This window comes from Bolinopsis microptera, chromosome 13 (genome assembly GCF_026151205.1).
Source record: "Bolinopsis microptera isolate Bmic1 chromosome 13, MBARI_Bmic_1.0, whole genome shotgun sequence".
Taxonomy (NCBI): domain Eukaryota; kingdom Metazoa; phylum Ctenophora; class Tentaculata; order Lobata; family Bolinopsidae; genus Bolinopsis; species Bolinopsis microptera.
In genome coordinates, this window is record NC_087084.1 from 13,555,867 (window position 1) to 13,573,066 (window position 17,200).

General features: G+C 37.8%; 1 protein-coding gene across 3 annotated transcripts in view; it reads left to right on the plus strand.

Annotated features, from left to right (window-relative positions):
- The window catches only part of LOC134824687 (cilia- and flagella-associated protein 221-like), an 83,647-nt gene that overhangs the window by 43,301 nt on the left and 23,146 nt on the right, over positions 1 to 17,200 (plus strand). For 2 of the 3 annotated variants that reach the window (XM_063836657.1, XM_063836658.1), the window contains exons 2-16: positions 10,069 to 10,171; positions 10,521 to 10,624; positions 10,859 to 10,945; positions 11,079 to 11,174; positions 11,300 to 11,400; positions 11,533 to 11,645; positions 11,921 to 12,055; positions 12,438 to 12,564; positions 12,824 to 12,948; positions 13,177 to 13,321; positions 13,619 to 13,777; positions 14,702 to 14,797; positions 15,034 to 15,263; positions 15,442 to 15,521; positions 15,742 to 15,936. In XM_063836657.1, the coding sequence (XP_063692727.1) occupies positions 10,099 to 10,171; positions 10,521 to 10,624; positions 10,859 to 10,945; positions 11,079 to 11,174; positions 11,300 to 11,400; positions 11,533 to 11,645; positions 11,921 to 12,055; positions 12,438 to 12,564; positions 12,824 to 12,948; positions 13,177 to 13,321; positions 13,619 to 13,777; positions 14,702 to 14,797; positions 15,034 to 15,263; positions 15,442 to 15,521; positions 15,742 to 15,936 (1,866 nt within the window). In that variant the 5' untranslated portion in view covers positions 10,069 to 10,098. The remainder of the gene's footprint in view (positions 1 to 10,068; positions 10,172 to 10,520; positions 10,625 to 10,858; positions 10,946 to 11,078; positions 11,175 to 11,299; positions 11,401 to 11,532; positions 11,646 to 11,920; positions 12,056 to 12,437; positions 12,565 to 12,823; positions 12,949 to 13,176; positions 13,322 to 13,618; positions 13,778 to 14,701; positions 14,798 to 15,033; positions 15,264 to 15,441; positions 15,522 to 15,741; positions 15,937 to 17,200) is intronic. The other variant, XM_063836659.1, reaches the window with a different exon arrangement.

The following is a 17,200-nucleotide window of genomic DNA, read 5'->3' on the forward strand; positions in this document are numbered from 1 at the left end:
TGGTTAAACTAGTCTCTATTTACATTCATATTTTACAAAATAGCGTTAGTATCGAAATTAAGTATTAAAACATTGAACATACTTCTATTTTGCGTTAACTAATCGAATCAACAAAAACATAAAATGTTTATCAAATTCTATTTATTGTAGGCAGTGCGCCATCGACCGTAAGACGCGCGCGTTGACCATTGAATGGTTTTTAGCTCTTATTTCGGCCAGCACATTATTTCGGAAACAATCAAAAAGTTATAATACTTCCCATGGAACAATTTTGTTGAAATTTGGTCAGCGTACGTAAACACTTATGTTCTACTGAACCTAAATTAGTTTGAGCAATTTCGATGGTCAGAATTTGAGTTATCAACGGATTTATACCTATTTTGTCATTTTTAGACCTCTTTATCAAGGCCAATCTCTCCCAACTAAATTAGGTTCGGTAGTTAAGTATGATTGGAAGGTTCTGACAAATTTTCAGCATGATTCATGTTCAGGAACCGAAGATATTATAGAATAATACGACAAAAATCAACGAATTTCGTCAAATTACGCGACTTTTACACCTAATTTTGCTCCAAAATGCAAAAGCCGCGCACCATCAAATATGGCACCTAGGCGAAACTCACTGATCATTCCAAAAAGGTATGACAAATTTGGTACTGTGAAAATTCTCACAGTCTCTAGAAAACAGTGGTACAAAAATTTTTTATCAAATCATTATTATAATTATGACATGTTTTGACAAAGAAACATGATTTTTAATCACATATCTTATGCTATGATACACTCTACGAATAGTTTAACCAATTATATTCGCAACAAATTTTGAAATTTTATCCGGATCGTTGAACTTAACTTTAAGCTATCGGTTATATAAACATGATAATCATAAAGATTGTAGACTATAAAAATAAAAGTTATAAAAAGTTCGACTTTTTAGTCGTGCCACCGTTCAGTGACAGTATTGTAATATTTAAAAAATTAACTTTCTGCCTGGGGCCGAGCTGAGACAGTTTACATTGACGGATGTTACATTGTTACTCGTCTAAATTTCTTCGAAGTTACTGGGCCGCGCTCAGCCTGTCATTCCGCCTAATCTTTAATTGACGATGTCAATTCATGGCAGCTCGGCGCGGCACAGTAGCGCATCTCGCCGATCTAGCCAGAGAAGCCTTATTGAGTGCGCGGCGCGGCACAGTAACGCATCGCGCTACAAAAATAAAATCAATTACAAAAATTAAAATGTTAAATTAAACTTAAAAACAAAAAAGCTTTTGTAAGACATGATCTGACTAAATATTTAACAACATTTATATACTTCAATTAAGATTAAATTATATTTAGTAAAACATGTCCAGATATTAAATTATTGTCATACTATACGTTGTATTACCCTCCGCGCACGAGTGCACGGTTCCCCTGTATCGTCAGAACGATAAAGTGAAACGACCGTGGGGTCACAACGTAATACAATTGAATTACTGGTCTAAAGATATATAAATAATACGAAGACGTTAACCCTGCTTTTGTCATTTCAAAGATTTGGACCTGAAGCCTGCATATATATATGTTCAATCTTTTAGAAATCAGAATTTTCGATCAGTGTCTCTAAAGTGTGTAAATCTCGTTGTAAACGTACTTTAGTTGCTCACGGAGTTTTTGATAACCTTCATTTATGTTAACTTTGATTTCTGTCGCTAACTCTCCGTGAAGATCCACCTGAAGGATGCAATTGTTTAGTTATTGTTAAAGTAATTATATGTATTGAGTATTCATGTATGTATTGCAGTGCAAATACATACATCAAGTAACAGCAGTTAAACCATAAAATTTATCAAAAAGTACACCCTCCTCTGCCCACTGTTCATAAGCAAAGAACTTTTCTCGCCAATCTTGTAAAAGTCTCTTATCTGCAACTACTTTCAGTCGAACTCCGGAAAATTTCAAAGCTGTTGCCACTGCAATACGTTGTTTTAATATATTTGTTTTGACATCTGGATCTTCGTAAACAATCATTGCCAGGATTTCTAGATAGGGCTTTTTGATAACCTTCTCTTGTGTTAAAAGGGCCACTTGTCATAAACATTCCCAAAAGCTCTCTGTTGTTCAGTATCCAAAATATTTCCTCTTCCAATCCAAACCCTTTTATACTTTTCGTATGTCTCAACAACTCCCACTGAAAGATAGCTAGAGAACCTTCAGAAGATTTAGTGTTTATGTATTTGTTTATAAACATTAAAAATTTGTATAAAAATGTGTTTTCGAGTTGTGAAATATCTTTTACCAAATTTACCTGATCCCAAAACTTTGACATCAAGGAGTGCAATCTGTTTACGTTTTCTGGGAAATCTAGATTTATACTTGTTTAACCGTATCGCATCTCCAACCGTTCCGTTGCAGTTGAAACTGTACAACTGATCTTGTTGGGCCATCCCGTAGGACAGAGACAATCGACCACATTTCTTTTGTACTGTTCCATTTCTTAAAACCAGCACATTAAGAAACTCGATATGTTCCTGCAAACATCTGTCAAATTTTTGAATATTAATTAAACATGGGTGCTTTTCTGGGTAGTTCTCCCAATAAAGGTACTGAAGTTGAATCTCTGAAATGTTAGAAACTCTTTCCAGGTAGAAGTCGACTATAGTCTATAACATTTGTTATTGAATGTTCCACTCTTACAAAAGTTGACAGCGCTCCATCGTAAAATTGTCTCAGGTTTTTTGTCCTGATTTGACCTTTCCTTCTTTAGTGGCTCGTTCAATTTTCAGATCATATTTGTTGACATCTGAAAAATGATGCATATTAGCTCAGAACTTCTGTTCAAAAACGTGGTTCATCAGTTATTTATTTTTCATGGAAAAAATACACATGACCAATTTTGAGATCGAATGAATTCGATGAACTATACAATATTTTATAGTATACATACCATCAACTAGTGCAAATATGCACCATGTTGTTTGTGAGCCTTTAAATTTTCTGGACCCTTGCCAAGTTCCTTGATTGATTCCATTTATCTTTACATCTAATCTTTCAAAATGCCACATTTTTGTCCCTGTGTTCATTACCCTTACACTTTTGAGCTTCCCAATAATTGCAGAATCCTCAAATTTGCACGTGCTTGTTCCTCCTATATTACTGTTGGTATTACAATCGAGCTCTGCAGTTTTCCCTTTACTCCCTATAACCGTGTACAAGTAACCGGAGACTGCTCCGCCATCTTCACCAGTCTGCTGTGTAAATTCGTATTCAACCTGCCCAGTACCTGGCTCAAGTCAGACTTTACGTCGAGATTGTGTCTGAATAACTAAAATTGACTTCAATTTGTTTTAAATAGTTTTAAAATAGTTTCATGCTTATAAGCAGAACTTCCTTTAAATTCCTAATAAGTAAAAGTTACCAACTGCAACCTAGTATAGTTCACTGTTTCAAAATTATGCGGTCATAATTTTCGATGGAGCTGAAGCATACATACCGTTGAGTGTAAATCTGATAGTAAGTAAGTAAGTAAGTAAGTAAAGATTATGACATAACATCATCACAAGTGTCTACAAAATATCATTGCACTAAATAAAAAAATAATTTAAATAAATATATTTTTCCATCAACATTAATAATTTATCAAATTCAATTTTATTAATAAATAAGATCTAATACATTATCTATAAATAATTCATTAATACTTCCCAGTGGAATAAAGATTTATAAAACGCTTCTTTGCCACAAAAGGATGAAACCACAGATATTCATTATGTGTCTCCTTATTGCTTAAATAACTGGGTCCTTCAATTTTCCCTAAAACTTCATTCGAAACATTCCAAAAATAAAAATCATTTACACTGTTTTTAGAAATCATTTCTTTTTTAAATCCTTCCAATCTAACTTTAAAGCTTAAAACTGTCGAGCAGTTCTTGACATCTGAAGGGAGTTTGTTCCAGTAAGGAATGACTCGCTCCGGAAGAAAAGAAGACTGGAGATTCTTAACTTTAGTTACACTCTTATTACACCTATTGGTTGAAACTAGACTAAGACCAGATCTGCTCATTCTGAACAAACCCGATCCATATTCAGTCAAACCACTAGTTACTTTAAAAGCTTCAATAAGGTCCCCACGTATTCGCCGCTCTGCCAGCGTTGTCAAATTGAGGATATCCAGTCTGCAGCTGTATGGAAGAGTACCCACCTCATCAATAAGACGGGTAAACCGCCTCTGGACGCTCTCCAGCTCCAAAACAGTCCCCCAACTTCCATGAGCCGCAACTGGATTCCACAATTGGACACAATACTCAAGATGAGGTCTTATCAAAGCTTTATAAATAGCTATCATTACAACCTTTTCTCTAATAATTAAGTTCCTTACAATCCAGCAGATCATACGATTTGCTTTAGAAATACATGCTTTTATCTGTTCATTCCAAAGCAAGGAGCTATGGGTAATAACCCCCAAATCTTTTTCCTGTGCAGATACTTCTAGTTCTACTCCATTTACAATATAATTCGAGTTAGGATTATTATTCAGATTAATATGGACTACTTTACACTTGGCAGGATTGAAGTTTAAGTGCCAAATACTCTCCCAAATTTCGAGTTCTAAAATATCATCAGATACACTTCTATGGTTAGCTGCATTACAAACTAACTTGAGATCATCTGCAAATAATTTAATCTTATTTTTAACATTGTCAGGTAAATCGTTTATATAAAGAATAAATAGCAAAGGACCCAATACTGACCCCTGGGGAACACCAGATAACACGTGTTTCACCTCAGACCATTGTCCTTCTACACAAACCCTCATGGTTCTGTCTGTCAGAAAATCTTTTATAACATCTAAAACTTTTCCCTTGACCCCAAACCCCTCCAATTTAGATAGAAGTCTAAAGTGGGGGACTGTGTCAAAGGCCTTACTAAAATCAAAATACAAAAGATCGACAGGAGCACCTTCGTCTAAAATATCAAGAATATTATCAAATGTCTCTAAGAGATTAGATAGACAAGATTTACCCTTCACAAATCCATGCTGATGCTTTGAAATTCGTTCTTCTAAAAATGTTAATAAATGTGCCCTCACCAACTTTTCATACACTTTGCACAAAATACAAGTTAATGAGACAGGTCTATAATTTAAGGGATCAGATTTAACACCCTTTTTGAACAATGCTACAACAGATGCTGTCTTCCAAATGTCAGGCAGGACTCCTGTTTCTGAACACTTAATAAATAATTTAGTTACAGCTTCAACAAACTTTTCATCGTATGCTAAGGATTTCAACAACTTTGGATGAACGCCATCCGGACCAGAACTCTTAAAAACATTAAGCTTTAAAAGCTGCTTCTTGATATCAGAACTGCTAATTTCCATATCATCAATAACCTCTTTGTTATAACTCTCATTTTGGGGAAGAGGGCCAGGTGGTTCACGCACAAACACAGAACTAAAGGCACTAGCAAGTACCTCAGCTGACTCAGATGAACTATCTGTGCGTGTACCATCTCCTCTATCTAAAGAAACAACACTTGACTTAACTTGACGTTTATTACGCAAATACGAGTAAAAAGATTTACAATTCTGTTTTAAATTAGATGTAATCTTCTTTTCATAATTTACTTTAGCTTTAATTTCTACCACCTCAAAAATATGCTGCTTGCTATTTGCACAGCTAAAGTTAATATCCGAAGGATTAATATCAAATTCAGCCCATGCTTTATCCTTGTTCTTCCTCATTCTTTTAAGTGAAGTTGTACTCCATGGCAACTTGACAGGTCTGTTGTCGAGATAAACCGAAGCAGCTGGGACAGCTGCAGCAACAGACTCCAATTTACCATGTAGTTCAACCCACATATCTTGAACATTATTTGTACAACTATAATCCCAGTCAATATTATTCATACTAAAGTTAAATAACTCTTCTGAGGAAATCTTACCCCAAATAGGCTTTAAAATCTTTTGTTTGGGACTTTTGTTAGTATTGGGCGAAACAACCAGTTCGACTAGTATCCCAACATGTTCACTTTTGCCAAGCGGAGAAACGATCTTACAACCGTTGACAAGAGCATCATTTGTATACAAAACCTGATCAAGAAGACTCTCCTGGAGAGTATCTTTCACAAGCCGTCTTCTGGTTGTTTCGTTAGTAAAGTACCACGTCAAACCACTGTCGTTAAATAAATCAATATACTTTTGTTGAATCATTAAAACCTGATTCTTACTAGAAATACCACTATTTACACTACCAGTTTCCCAAGATACATTAGGTAGGTTAAAATCTCCAATGATAATGGTTTCAAAAACATTCTTTTCACTAGATATGTTCTTGATGCAAGATAATAACATATTATTCTGCTTTAAATTCAAAGAGGTAGACCTATAAATACAACAAATACTAATCAATCCACCAGAGGTATTGACATTAATAGCTAAAGAGTCTGGTGCTTTTAAAAATGAGCTCACTAATGAAGCATTACAACTGTTTTTAATATAAATAATAGAACCTCCACCTCCACTTATGTTGCTAGTGGAGTTATCGATTTTAAAATCTCTGTCTTTTCTAAACATACTAAAACCTTCAATAAAAATTTCAGCATCTAAAATATCACTATTAAAATGAGTTTCTGTAATGCAGATTACATGAATGGATTTATAAACTGATAAAATACATTTTAGTTCATCAATTTTATTAAATAGTCCATTAGCATTAGTATAAAAAATATTCATGGGCTGACTACATTCCAGGGGTCGACCGAGGGCAGGATTTTCGACCGAGGCCGAGGCCGAGGAAAATACAGTTAGTTAAGACCGAGGCCGAGGACAACCGAGGTTTCTTTTTTTGACCGAGGCCGAGGCCGAGGCCGAGGAGTGCAAATTTTGACCGAGGCCGAGGCCGAGGCCGAGGAATTTTGGCAGAAAAATTGTTGGGAAAAAGGGCATTGTTTATTAGGAAAAGCGCACTGTACCTAATCAGATTGTACTGTGTACTATACTGTGTACACACGTTACAATCATTATGAAGGGGCAAGTTCGCCAAGAGTCAGGAGTGGGCATGCTAATAAGCAGAGCTATCCGAGGTACCGCGACAATTGACCCCCCGACAATTGACCCCCGACAATTGACCCCCCGACAATTGACCCCCCGACAATTGACCCCTATGTAATTACACTGGGGTCAATTGTCGCGAAATCTAGGGTTTAGTACGACAATTGACCCCCCGACAATTGACCCCCATGTAATTACACTGGGGTCAATTGATCGGGTCCTGGGTCAGGGTTAGGGTTAGGGTTAGGGTTAGGGTTAGGGTTAGGGTTAGGGTCCTGGGTCAGGGTTAGGGTTAGGGTTAGGGTTACGGTTAGGGTCCTGGGTCAGGGTCAGGGTTAGGGTTAGGGTCAGGGTCAGGGTCAGGGCCAGGGTCAGGGTCAGGGTCAGGGTCAGGGTCAGGGTCAGGGTCAGGGTCAGGGTCAGGGTCCTGGGTCCTGGGTCCTGGGTCTTGGGTCCTGGGTCCTGGGTCAGGGTCAAGGTCAGCCGTGGGTCAATTGTCGGGGGGTAAATTGTCGGGGGTCAATTGTCGGGGGGTCAATTGTCGGGGGGTCAATTGTCGCCCACCCCTATCCGAACCTTGCTGAGCGTTCAAGGAAATATCTATCTGCGCCGGCGAGCTCAGCAGCACCAGAGAGATTGTTTTCTACAGCAGGGCACATCCTGAAGTTAAATCGCCTCAGCCTTAAGCCAACAAACTTTGAGGGGTGCTTGTTTCTCAAAAAGAACATCGGAACATTTGGGGACAACTTCGGCCCCTGTCCAAATGAATTTGAAGCCCCAAATAAAGAGGACTGTCCCCCTTCTTCTGAGCTGTGCACAGAAGATTATTCTGATTCAGAGTGCTCAGATATTGTCATTTCATCAGACGATGAATCTTAGACTATGATATTTTTAGTTTTGTGTCCTGGTCAATTGGTCGTTTTATTTTCAATTTTACAAATTCGTTTACATTAACCTCACAAACCTTACAAAAATCCTCGGTCAAATCCTCGGTAAAATCGTCAAATTTCGCCGAGGCCGAGGAATTTCGAATCTATTTTTGACCGAGGCCGAGGCGAACCGAGGAATTGTCCTCCTGACCGAGGCCGAGGCCGAGGCCGAGGAAAAATCGCCATTCCTCGGTAAAACCGAGGCCGAGGCCGAGGACTCGGTCGACCCTTGCTACATTCTTTATCACTGCTATTTACTTCTTCTCCACCTTCTTCTCTGTCTTTTCCTTCTCTGCTTCTTCCCGCCTCTTCTTCCTCTCTTCTCTGGCTAAAAAACGGATCTCTCGGTCTGCTCTGCAGAGATCCAGATTTATCCAGTATGATGACTCTTTCCAGCCCTTGCCATGGTTGGAATAATAGTTAACTGACTCCTCATCAGCTGTCTGGATGATCAATGGCCGACAGGAGTCTGGCTTACCTGGATCCACTTTACCTGCACGATGGCAACTGATAAAGTCACTTTTTTCAATCTTTAGTGTCTCCTTGCAGAACTTCGAGTCCTCTTCCTGGCGTAGCTTGGAGTTAGCTTTCTTGCTCTCTGGTACATTCAAAACACACAGATTGAGCTTCCTTAAATTTCGCTCATATGCATCAGTGTGCATCTTTGTCTGAACTTTACTGACAACACTTTGTGAAGCTTGCTGTAAGCTCATTTCTTCTCTGATCCATACTGTAGTTCCATCTTCAACACTTCTCGGCCCGCTCCAAGATCCTCTTAGTTTTCCCATTATTGCTACGTTAAGTGCCACAAATTTCCATTGGTTGCCCCCCTCGTATCTGATCCTCACACCCTGGAGTGTCCCGATAGCTGCAGTGTCTCGGAACGTGCAAAAACCTGTACCCCAATTGCGCGATCATCAATCAGCATAACATTGGTGCTCCGCAGTTTTATTTTTACTTCTGACCACGGTGTAGAAATACTCGGATGATTCTCCTCCGGACCCATCTTTGTCGTTGGTTTGGTGTGTGAATTCGTATTCTTCACCTTCAATGAGTTATAGTTAAGATTTCTCGATGTAGCAAATTTTATTCAGATGAACTTACGTTGGTAGATCTCGAATATAAAGTGTTGCGTAAAATTTGACTATATTTATTTATTCATTTTAGATCTGAACTGTAATTCACACAGCTGTAATTATGTACAGAAAGTTCGGGAGCAAGGGAAAATCTGCGGTAAATCGGGGATTGCAGTAAATCGGGGATTGCGGTAAATCGAAATTGTACTGTACCAGACGTTTGTGAACTAAGATTACCTATTTTAGTCCACTCATCAAGTTCAATTTCTCCCGAATCCCCCGATGATTGAATTATGTTGTCAGGTAACTCCATTGCAGAGGTTGTTCGAAGTTGTGGAGTTGTGGCTGTGGGGTTATCGTATTGACGAAGGAGGTCGAGCTTTGCTTTCCTTAAGAATTCAATGTGTTCTTCACTGGGGAATTCCATAACACCAGGCGTAATTCCACTGTCTGAATAGGTGCTAAGTTGATGTAAAGGATTATTCTTTGTGTTTATGTTATAAAGACCAATGTTTTACCGTCTTGACAATGTGGCACCGTTTTGACAATGTGGCAATGTGGCACTGTCTTGACAATATTTTACCGTCTTGACAATGTGGCAATGTGGCACTGTCTTGAAAATGTGGCAATGTGGCACTGTCGCCAAAATATTTGTATATGAAAGACGTTCTTTTCATTCTCATTACCTGACTCAAGGCTGGCTTGTTCGTCCTCTTCAGACTCCAGAAGCGGCCGATAATAGACAAAGTTGTGATCTCTGAGTAAATATTCGTCATGGTCCTCGATCAACCATGCATCGGCATAGTCTCCAAAATTCGTATACTCAGCATAATCCGTCTGAAGATATAACATGCATCTTTTTTTGTATTTATAATAAGTTGAAGCAAAAATGATTGTTAGTCTAAGTTCTGAATCTAACAAATGTGATTTCATAACGACGATCTAATTCTAATGGAAAATTTCTCGTATCGTTGCTTGATTGAAAAATAAAATCCAACACAGGGGCATTACGTAACCTTAGAACTTATCCAGGATGTAATGGTCTACATATGTGAATGTGATGTCGACAGCGGTTGCTAAACTAGTAGCGGACACCCCTAGACTCAATGTCCCTAATCACCTTCTTGACACACGTAAGTAATTTGTTGAGTGGTTATTACTGATACATCAAGATATCAGGTACTTCTTTTGGAAATTAGTTTAAAGATCATGTGTTACTGATTTGAACCTAACTACCTATAAATGATGAATAGCCAAGGATGGCTGGTTTTAATCATAATGGCATAATAAATACATTGGTGGCTGTCACCATTCATACTTTAGATTATCAGGATATGTTTGGCTAGGATCGCTTCTGAGTGACACGGGACAGTGGCCAGTGCAATGGAAGCCAAGAAATATTTCTTTCACCATGCTACATTTTTCGTTTCAGTTTTTTTGTTTTTTAATTTCTTCAAATACTTCATATCATATCATCTTCAGAGTTGTTCCCAAGTCACGCAACATTGAGCAATGTGTTGGCAACAGATAAGCAGTCGCTTCACTTTAAAGGCTTTCAGCTTGGCAAAGTTCACCGCCAAAAAGTGGTAAGTTATTGAAGGTTTTCCAACTTTTGTTACTGATAGAAGGTAAAGAGCGCGCGTATTACCTGGTTGCCATGGATACATGATTAAACCGCTGTACAAAGTTGACTGTTAGCATTTTATTTTCGAAAATCGTAAGCCGCGCGTCCATTTATTGTTATTCTTCATTTCAATTGTCTTACGATAAACAATCGACATTATTGTTATTATTAATTATCATATTAATTTATTTTTCAGTCCCTGACGAACAAAGCAAATGGAGCACGGAGATTCCATGTGTTATCCCCAGCTTCTGGCTTCTTCAAAATACGGTTCAAAAAGACTGTAAGTTTTTTCAGATGACCAAGACAATGTATGATGTGGTCGCATTATCATTTTGTTACCTACAGTCATTATCATCTTCATTACAATTTATCCATAAAAAATAAAATGTTATAACCGAATTTCCTTTCTGTAGGGAAAATTGACACCGGGAATGAGTTTGGGAATCACTGTGGAGTTTTGCACTAACGAATTTAACTACTACGAAGATTTTATCAAAATTCATTGTGAGGTAAGACATGATCTGAAATAAGCTGCTCATGATATTACATATTTACAATAGTGTTCTTCATGGTTCGTGTTTCTAAATATTATTTCATTTTTTACTAATAATTGAGTAAAAATACTTCGTTTCAGGGAGGGAACAACCTTGTTATCCCACTACATGCGTACCCAGTCCTCGACATGTCCTCTTTTCCTAAACAACTCTCCTTTTCTAACACACCCGTTTGTAAATCGTAAGTTCACAGCATATAACCACACAATACTGTGGACATTTTAAATGTAATGATTTCAATCACAGGTACAAATACTGCCACAAACATCTCAATAAATGAGACCAATTTGTTCTAAAAGTTCACTCTTCTCAGAGTTTTCAAGAAGATAAAGCTCACGTCTCCTGTTCCGGTGGACTTCCTGTTTAGATTACACTACACAGGACACCCTTCCCTTAGCGTGGTACCTTCCAGCGGTATTATACCTGGTTAGTGAAGCTACCTATGTTAACTAATTAATTTAAAGTTTTCCAATTTGTCAAGAGTGCTTACATTAAACGGGTATTTTGAAGTTGAATCACCTAACTACTGTAGATAATTTCCTTCTTTACTTACCTTAACTGCTCAACTACAAAATGTAACACAGAACATTGAGAATACTTTCAGTGACCTCATATCTCATTTTCACCTGAAAACACTGCAGACAGCATTTTATAAAATCTGATTATGCAGCTTATTGTTAAGATAATTTTATAACCTCTAGGTGAGGGGAGCGTTGAACTGAAAGTAACTTTTTGCCCCACTGAGTACATAACCGCAAGTGGAGCGTTTGATCTGGTGATCCAGCAATATGACAACCCTGTGTACAGATGTGCTGTCATGGGTCTCTCTCAACCAGGTCAGTTTTACTCAGTTTTACTCAGTTTTACTCAGTTTTACTTAGTTATACGCTTCGAGTTGGTTGATACAATATGCTGAAGATGGGGATTTATTCGGTAAACAACTTTTGTTTAGAAATTATAAGCTCTCGTAAAACAATGCTCCATACTAGATTTAAGATTACTGCTGTGATTCATGACAAGAGATCGATATTTACGGAATAACGTAATTCATATAAGATTTTCTAGAATCAGGATGCTTGACAATACATTTTAAACTAATTTGCATATCATATGATTGAGTGGGGCTTTACATAGCTACATTTACTACAATTTGCTTTAGCACGTGACATGCTTATGTGCTGTCACGTGTCAAAACATAACAATATTACATCTGATCAGGTGCTGAGCGAGACATAGTATTGGAGAGTGAAAGTGTGGCAATGCCCAGTCTTACAAACGTTAGACGGAAACAGAAGCTTACTGACCCTCTAATGTTGGACCCTTCTACCCTGGCACCAGTCAAGCAGTAAGTTATCAACAAGTTGTAGGTACTATAGGTACCAAACCCTGGCACCAGTCAAGCAGTAAGTTATCAACAAGTTATAGGTACTACTATAGGTACCAAACCTTACATTTGTGAGATCTCTTTTTAGGGCCAGAGCGGTGAGGCTGAGAGGGGAGGGGGGGGGGGATAAACATAATTTTGTCAGATAATCATCTGTTTTTATTTATGGGAGTTAACAACCTAAAAAACATGACAAAATACTGATTAACAATTTACCCAGGTCTAGAAAGGGTAGAAAAAGGCTAGCTCCAAAACCTGTAACAAGTACTGTTGTAGACGGAGTTAGGTTTCCTGATAACCTCAACAATCCTACAGCTGTAGCGTTCGTGCTCAACCAAAAGCCAGGTGGGACAGGGAACAACTGTATTTTGAGGTTTCTTCAGACTATCATTTAGTTCTTTAATTCAAGGATACTGGCCTATTTCGCTTTTTCATGCGGTTATTTTTTCGTCCATCGTTTAGTTATGCATTCCTCCTTAATAAATAGATTTTACTACACACTTTTCACTACATACGTTCTTACCCATCTTTTGTATAATGGTTTAGTACAATATCTTTAAACAATGTTATCAGGTCACCTGAAAGCAAGTGAGCTAAAAACTGGTTCAGCAGCAGCAGAAATAGCGAAACAGATCGGGAACGAACGACAACTGAAATCTGCTGTTTTCGAAAGTTTGGTTAAACAGAAAGCTTTAGAGGAACGTAACAATCGACTGAGGTATTGGATTTTATAATCATTTAATAATTTAATAATATAGTATTATGTAAGATAGTAAGTTATATTGTGAACTTACTTTGTCTTTATGCTGCATTTAGATATCAAATACATTTTGTTACTTTTATTTTATCATAAGTTCAAGAAATAATGTTAATCTTCAAACAGTGATCACGGTAATGAGATAACTAAATCAAGATTTCTAATTAATTAAAACAATTAACCTATTATAATATGATATGACTGATATAACTTATATGATAACTACCATTAAACATCTAAAATATTCCATCCATTCAGATGGACTACACAGCTGGGTTCAGATCCCATGTCCCCCGAACAACAATCTGACGTTGTGGAGGAGCGAGAGAGGGCACAACAGGACTACTTGTTGACACAGGCTGTATTTTCTCATGAGGACGAGTTTAGTCAGACTAAAACTCACTGTTCTGCCGCGAGGTAGGTTATTTAGCGATGTTACTGGTTGAAAATGTGAGATTATATCACGATAACTGAACAAGTCAGGTAATAATGGTATCAAGATAATCCAGTGTATTATCTTAAGATTGATGGTCAATCTTATATTTCACGATAAGAAACAGAATCGGGTCAAGAATTTCTTATCCGGTAGATTTTTGAAGGTCCATTTTTTACTTTTCCTACTCCTACGAAACACCACGTTAACACCACGTTATCACCACGTTATCACCATGCCATGTTATCACCACGTTATCACCACGTTAACACCATGTTAACACCACGTTAACACCATGTTATCACCACGTTATCACCACGTTAACACCACGTTATCACCACGGTAACACCATGCCATGTTATCACCACGTTATCACCACGTTATCACCACGTTAACACCATGTTAACACCACGTTAACACCATGTTAACACCACGTTATCACCACGTTATCACCACGTTAACACCATGTTAACACCACGTTATCACCACGGTAACACCATGCCATGTTATCACCACGTTATCACCACGTTAACACCACGTTAACACCATGTTAACACCATGTTAAAACCATGTTATCACCACGGTAACACCATGCCATGTTATCACCACGTTATCACCACGTTATCACCACGTTAACACCATGTTAACACCACGTTATCACCACGGTAACACCATGCCATGTTATCACCACGTTATCACCACGTTAACACCACGTTATCACCACGGTAACACCATGCCATGTTATCACCACGTTATCACCACGGTAACACCATGTTATCACCACGTTATCACCACGGTAACACCATGTTATCACCATGTTATCACCATGTTATCACCACGTTATCACCATGTTATCACCATGTTAACACTCTGGTTTGATATTCCCAACATTACAAAGTTCTCAACAGGGTGTATAGATTAGCAAACGAACACACCAAGTTGCTACCCACCTTCGATCCATACATGAGCAGCGAATGGGGCAAGAGAAAACTAGCCCTTACACGGTTAGTGGTTTTAATATTATGATAATTATTATAATGATATGATAATTATTATAATTGATTATTTATCATTAACCATTTTGTTGATTGATGACTCTAAAGGAATACATAGATATATATTGTGATCATGATACAGACAAGTTTACTACTTATTCAAAATACGCGTCTCTATTCAGCAACAAAAACTAAACATTGGAACAAACATAGTCTTAACTGTTAACACCCTATATCAACCACAGATTTATCCGAGCAGTCCGGAAAGTGATCGTGACACAACGTGTAGCGAAACGTTTCCAGATGCTGATAAAGCACCACGTGAAGAACGTGAGACACACCCCAGACACACCTGATACGAGCCAGTGTACTGATAATATGGGGGAGGTGACACCTGTTTATCTGCCCTTGTACCATCAGGAGAGAGACGATGTGGATATGACTCCTGCTAAGTTGGGTGATATCCCGTCCCCGGGTGAGTTTTTTTTTTGGGACTGGCCCGAGGTACCAGCCAATGTTTTTGTTGGCTTTAATAAGTTTTCTTGGTCGCTTTAGCTGAAATTTGAGCAAGCATTTGGTTGAGCTTTATGGTAATATATAAGTTGTTCTATGATTGTTTATATGATCAGCTGAAATTATATCTAAATTTACAGCTATATCACTACAACTAGAGGTAGTGAATCCTATATTTAACCTACACGTTCCTCGATCCAGTGATCTTCTGGAATACAGGGTAAGTTTTCAATTTAACGGTTTTTGTTGTTGATTTACACTAAGTCACACACTACATGAGACTATGCAATACAGAACTTCTATTTGGCGAGTGTGCAAAGAAATTATGAGTTCTATCATAATTTGATTGAAGTAGCAATACTTTTTTTGACCGAGGTATTTTTGACCGCTGAGCACTTTTTTCAAAAAAGTTGTTGATGTTAAAAACTCCTTATGATCAGGAGCACGAGATAAGCCTAGCTGCGTCACACGAACCGGAAGTGCCGATAATAGCAGTGGGGGCGGAGGATGAGTTAACTCCGGTCTTACCTGAATCAGACACTCTGGTCACTGAGACTCTCAGCTTCCCTCCTGAAATTAACTTCCCCACTAACTATCCGCCTCTCATGATATTTAACCCCGCTCCAGGAGTCACGGTTAGTTTTATTTTAAATAACTTTTAACAGTATTGGCCATCCCCCCCTCCCCCCCATGTATTAATACTACGGAGGTATACTGTATAGCGTTTTTATTGTGATAAAAAAAGGTTTTCAATTTGTACCTCTATCTTTCCCAAGACTCTAATACTCAAGTAGATGTTACAATAAAACATTTGACAATCAAATGAATGTTAAAACAGGTCGTAGGCAAAATATTAGGTCACGAACCAATGTTATAAGGATAAAATTTGCCACAAAAAATCAATGACATACCTAGATTCGGGTACATTTTAACAAAATAGTGATCAGTAACGTTATTTTGAATACCATCCATACAGAAAATAAAAAAATTTAGCTCGTGGTATTAATTGTCTGATAATCAGAGATATAATAATGTTCCTTCAAAATCCTGATCAGCTTCCTTAGCATTCTACACAGACGTCTGGACACTATGGGAACCGTATCCAGTACTCCCCTTATATTCTTGTAATACTTCTTTATTTTCTTCCACAGTCTATACGGCATAGCACAGTTATATAATAGTATTCCAGGTATTCCGCAGGGCGAAGGGGGGCAGCATGAGCAGCATTCCATAGCTTCAATAACATTCTAAACACTTCTTATAAATAGTTATCAGTGGGAGGGGAATTAGAAATTCAAATTTGGGAATATTTATAATTATATAATATTAATATATAATTATATAATTTTGGGATAAGCGAAGGCTAAGTGCCACGCTGAAGGGGACTGGAAAACATATGCTATTAATGTTCAAGGAAATAATAAAGACAGATTCGTCTGAAAAAATCGATTTACCGAAACAAGAAGTTTTCCGAGAGTTTTTGACGTTTTTGAGTTCCATTCGGTGTCCTTAAGCTTAATGGCTGACCAACCTTTCCAAACTTTTCTTAGTTGGTCAGCCTTTTCTTAGTTGGTCAGCCATTAATTAAGGACGCCGAATGGGATCCAAAACCGTAATAGATCCTCTGAAAGCTTCTTGTTTGGTAAATCGATTGTTTAAGAAGAATCTTTCTGTACTTAAAGGCAGAATAAGTTGACGGTCATTCGACCTGCTCTTCAAAAAAATAACAACCACAAACTCTGCTCATACAACTTATATTTATTTCAAATGAGCAGCGTATACATTGTGTATTTACTATTTACCAAAAATATGGCAGCGGAAAATTCAGAAACTGTGAAATGAGTCCTCGACTAGACTGCAGAGGCAACATATATCAGATTTGTGTGCTTGGTATAAGTT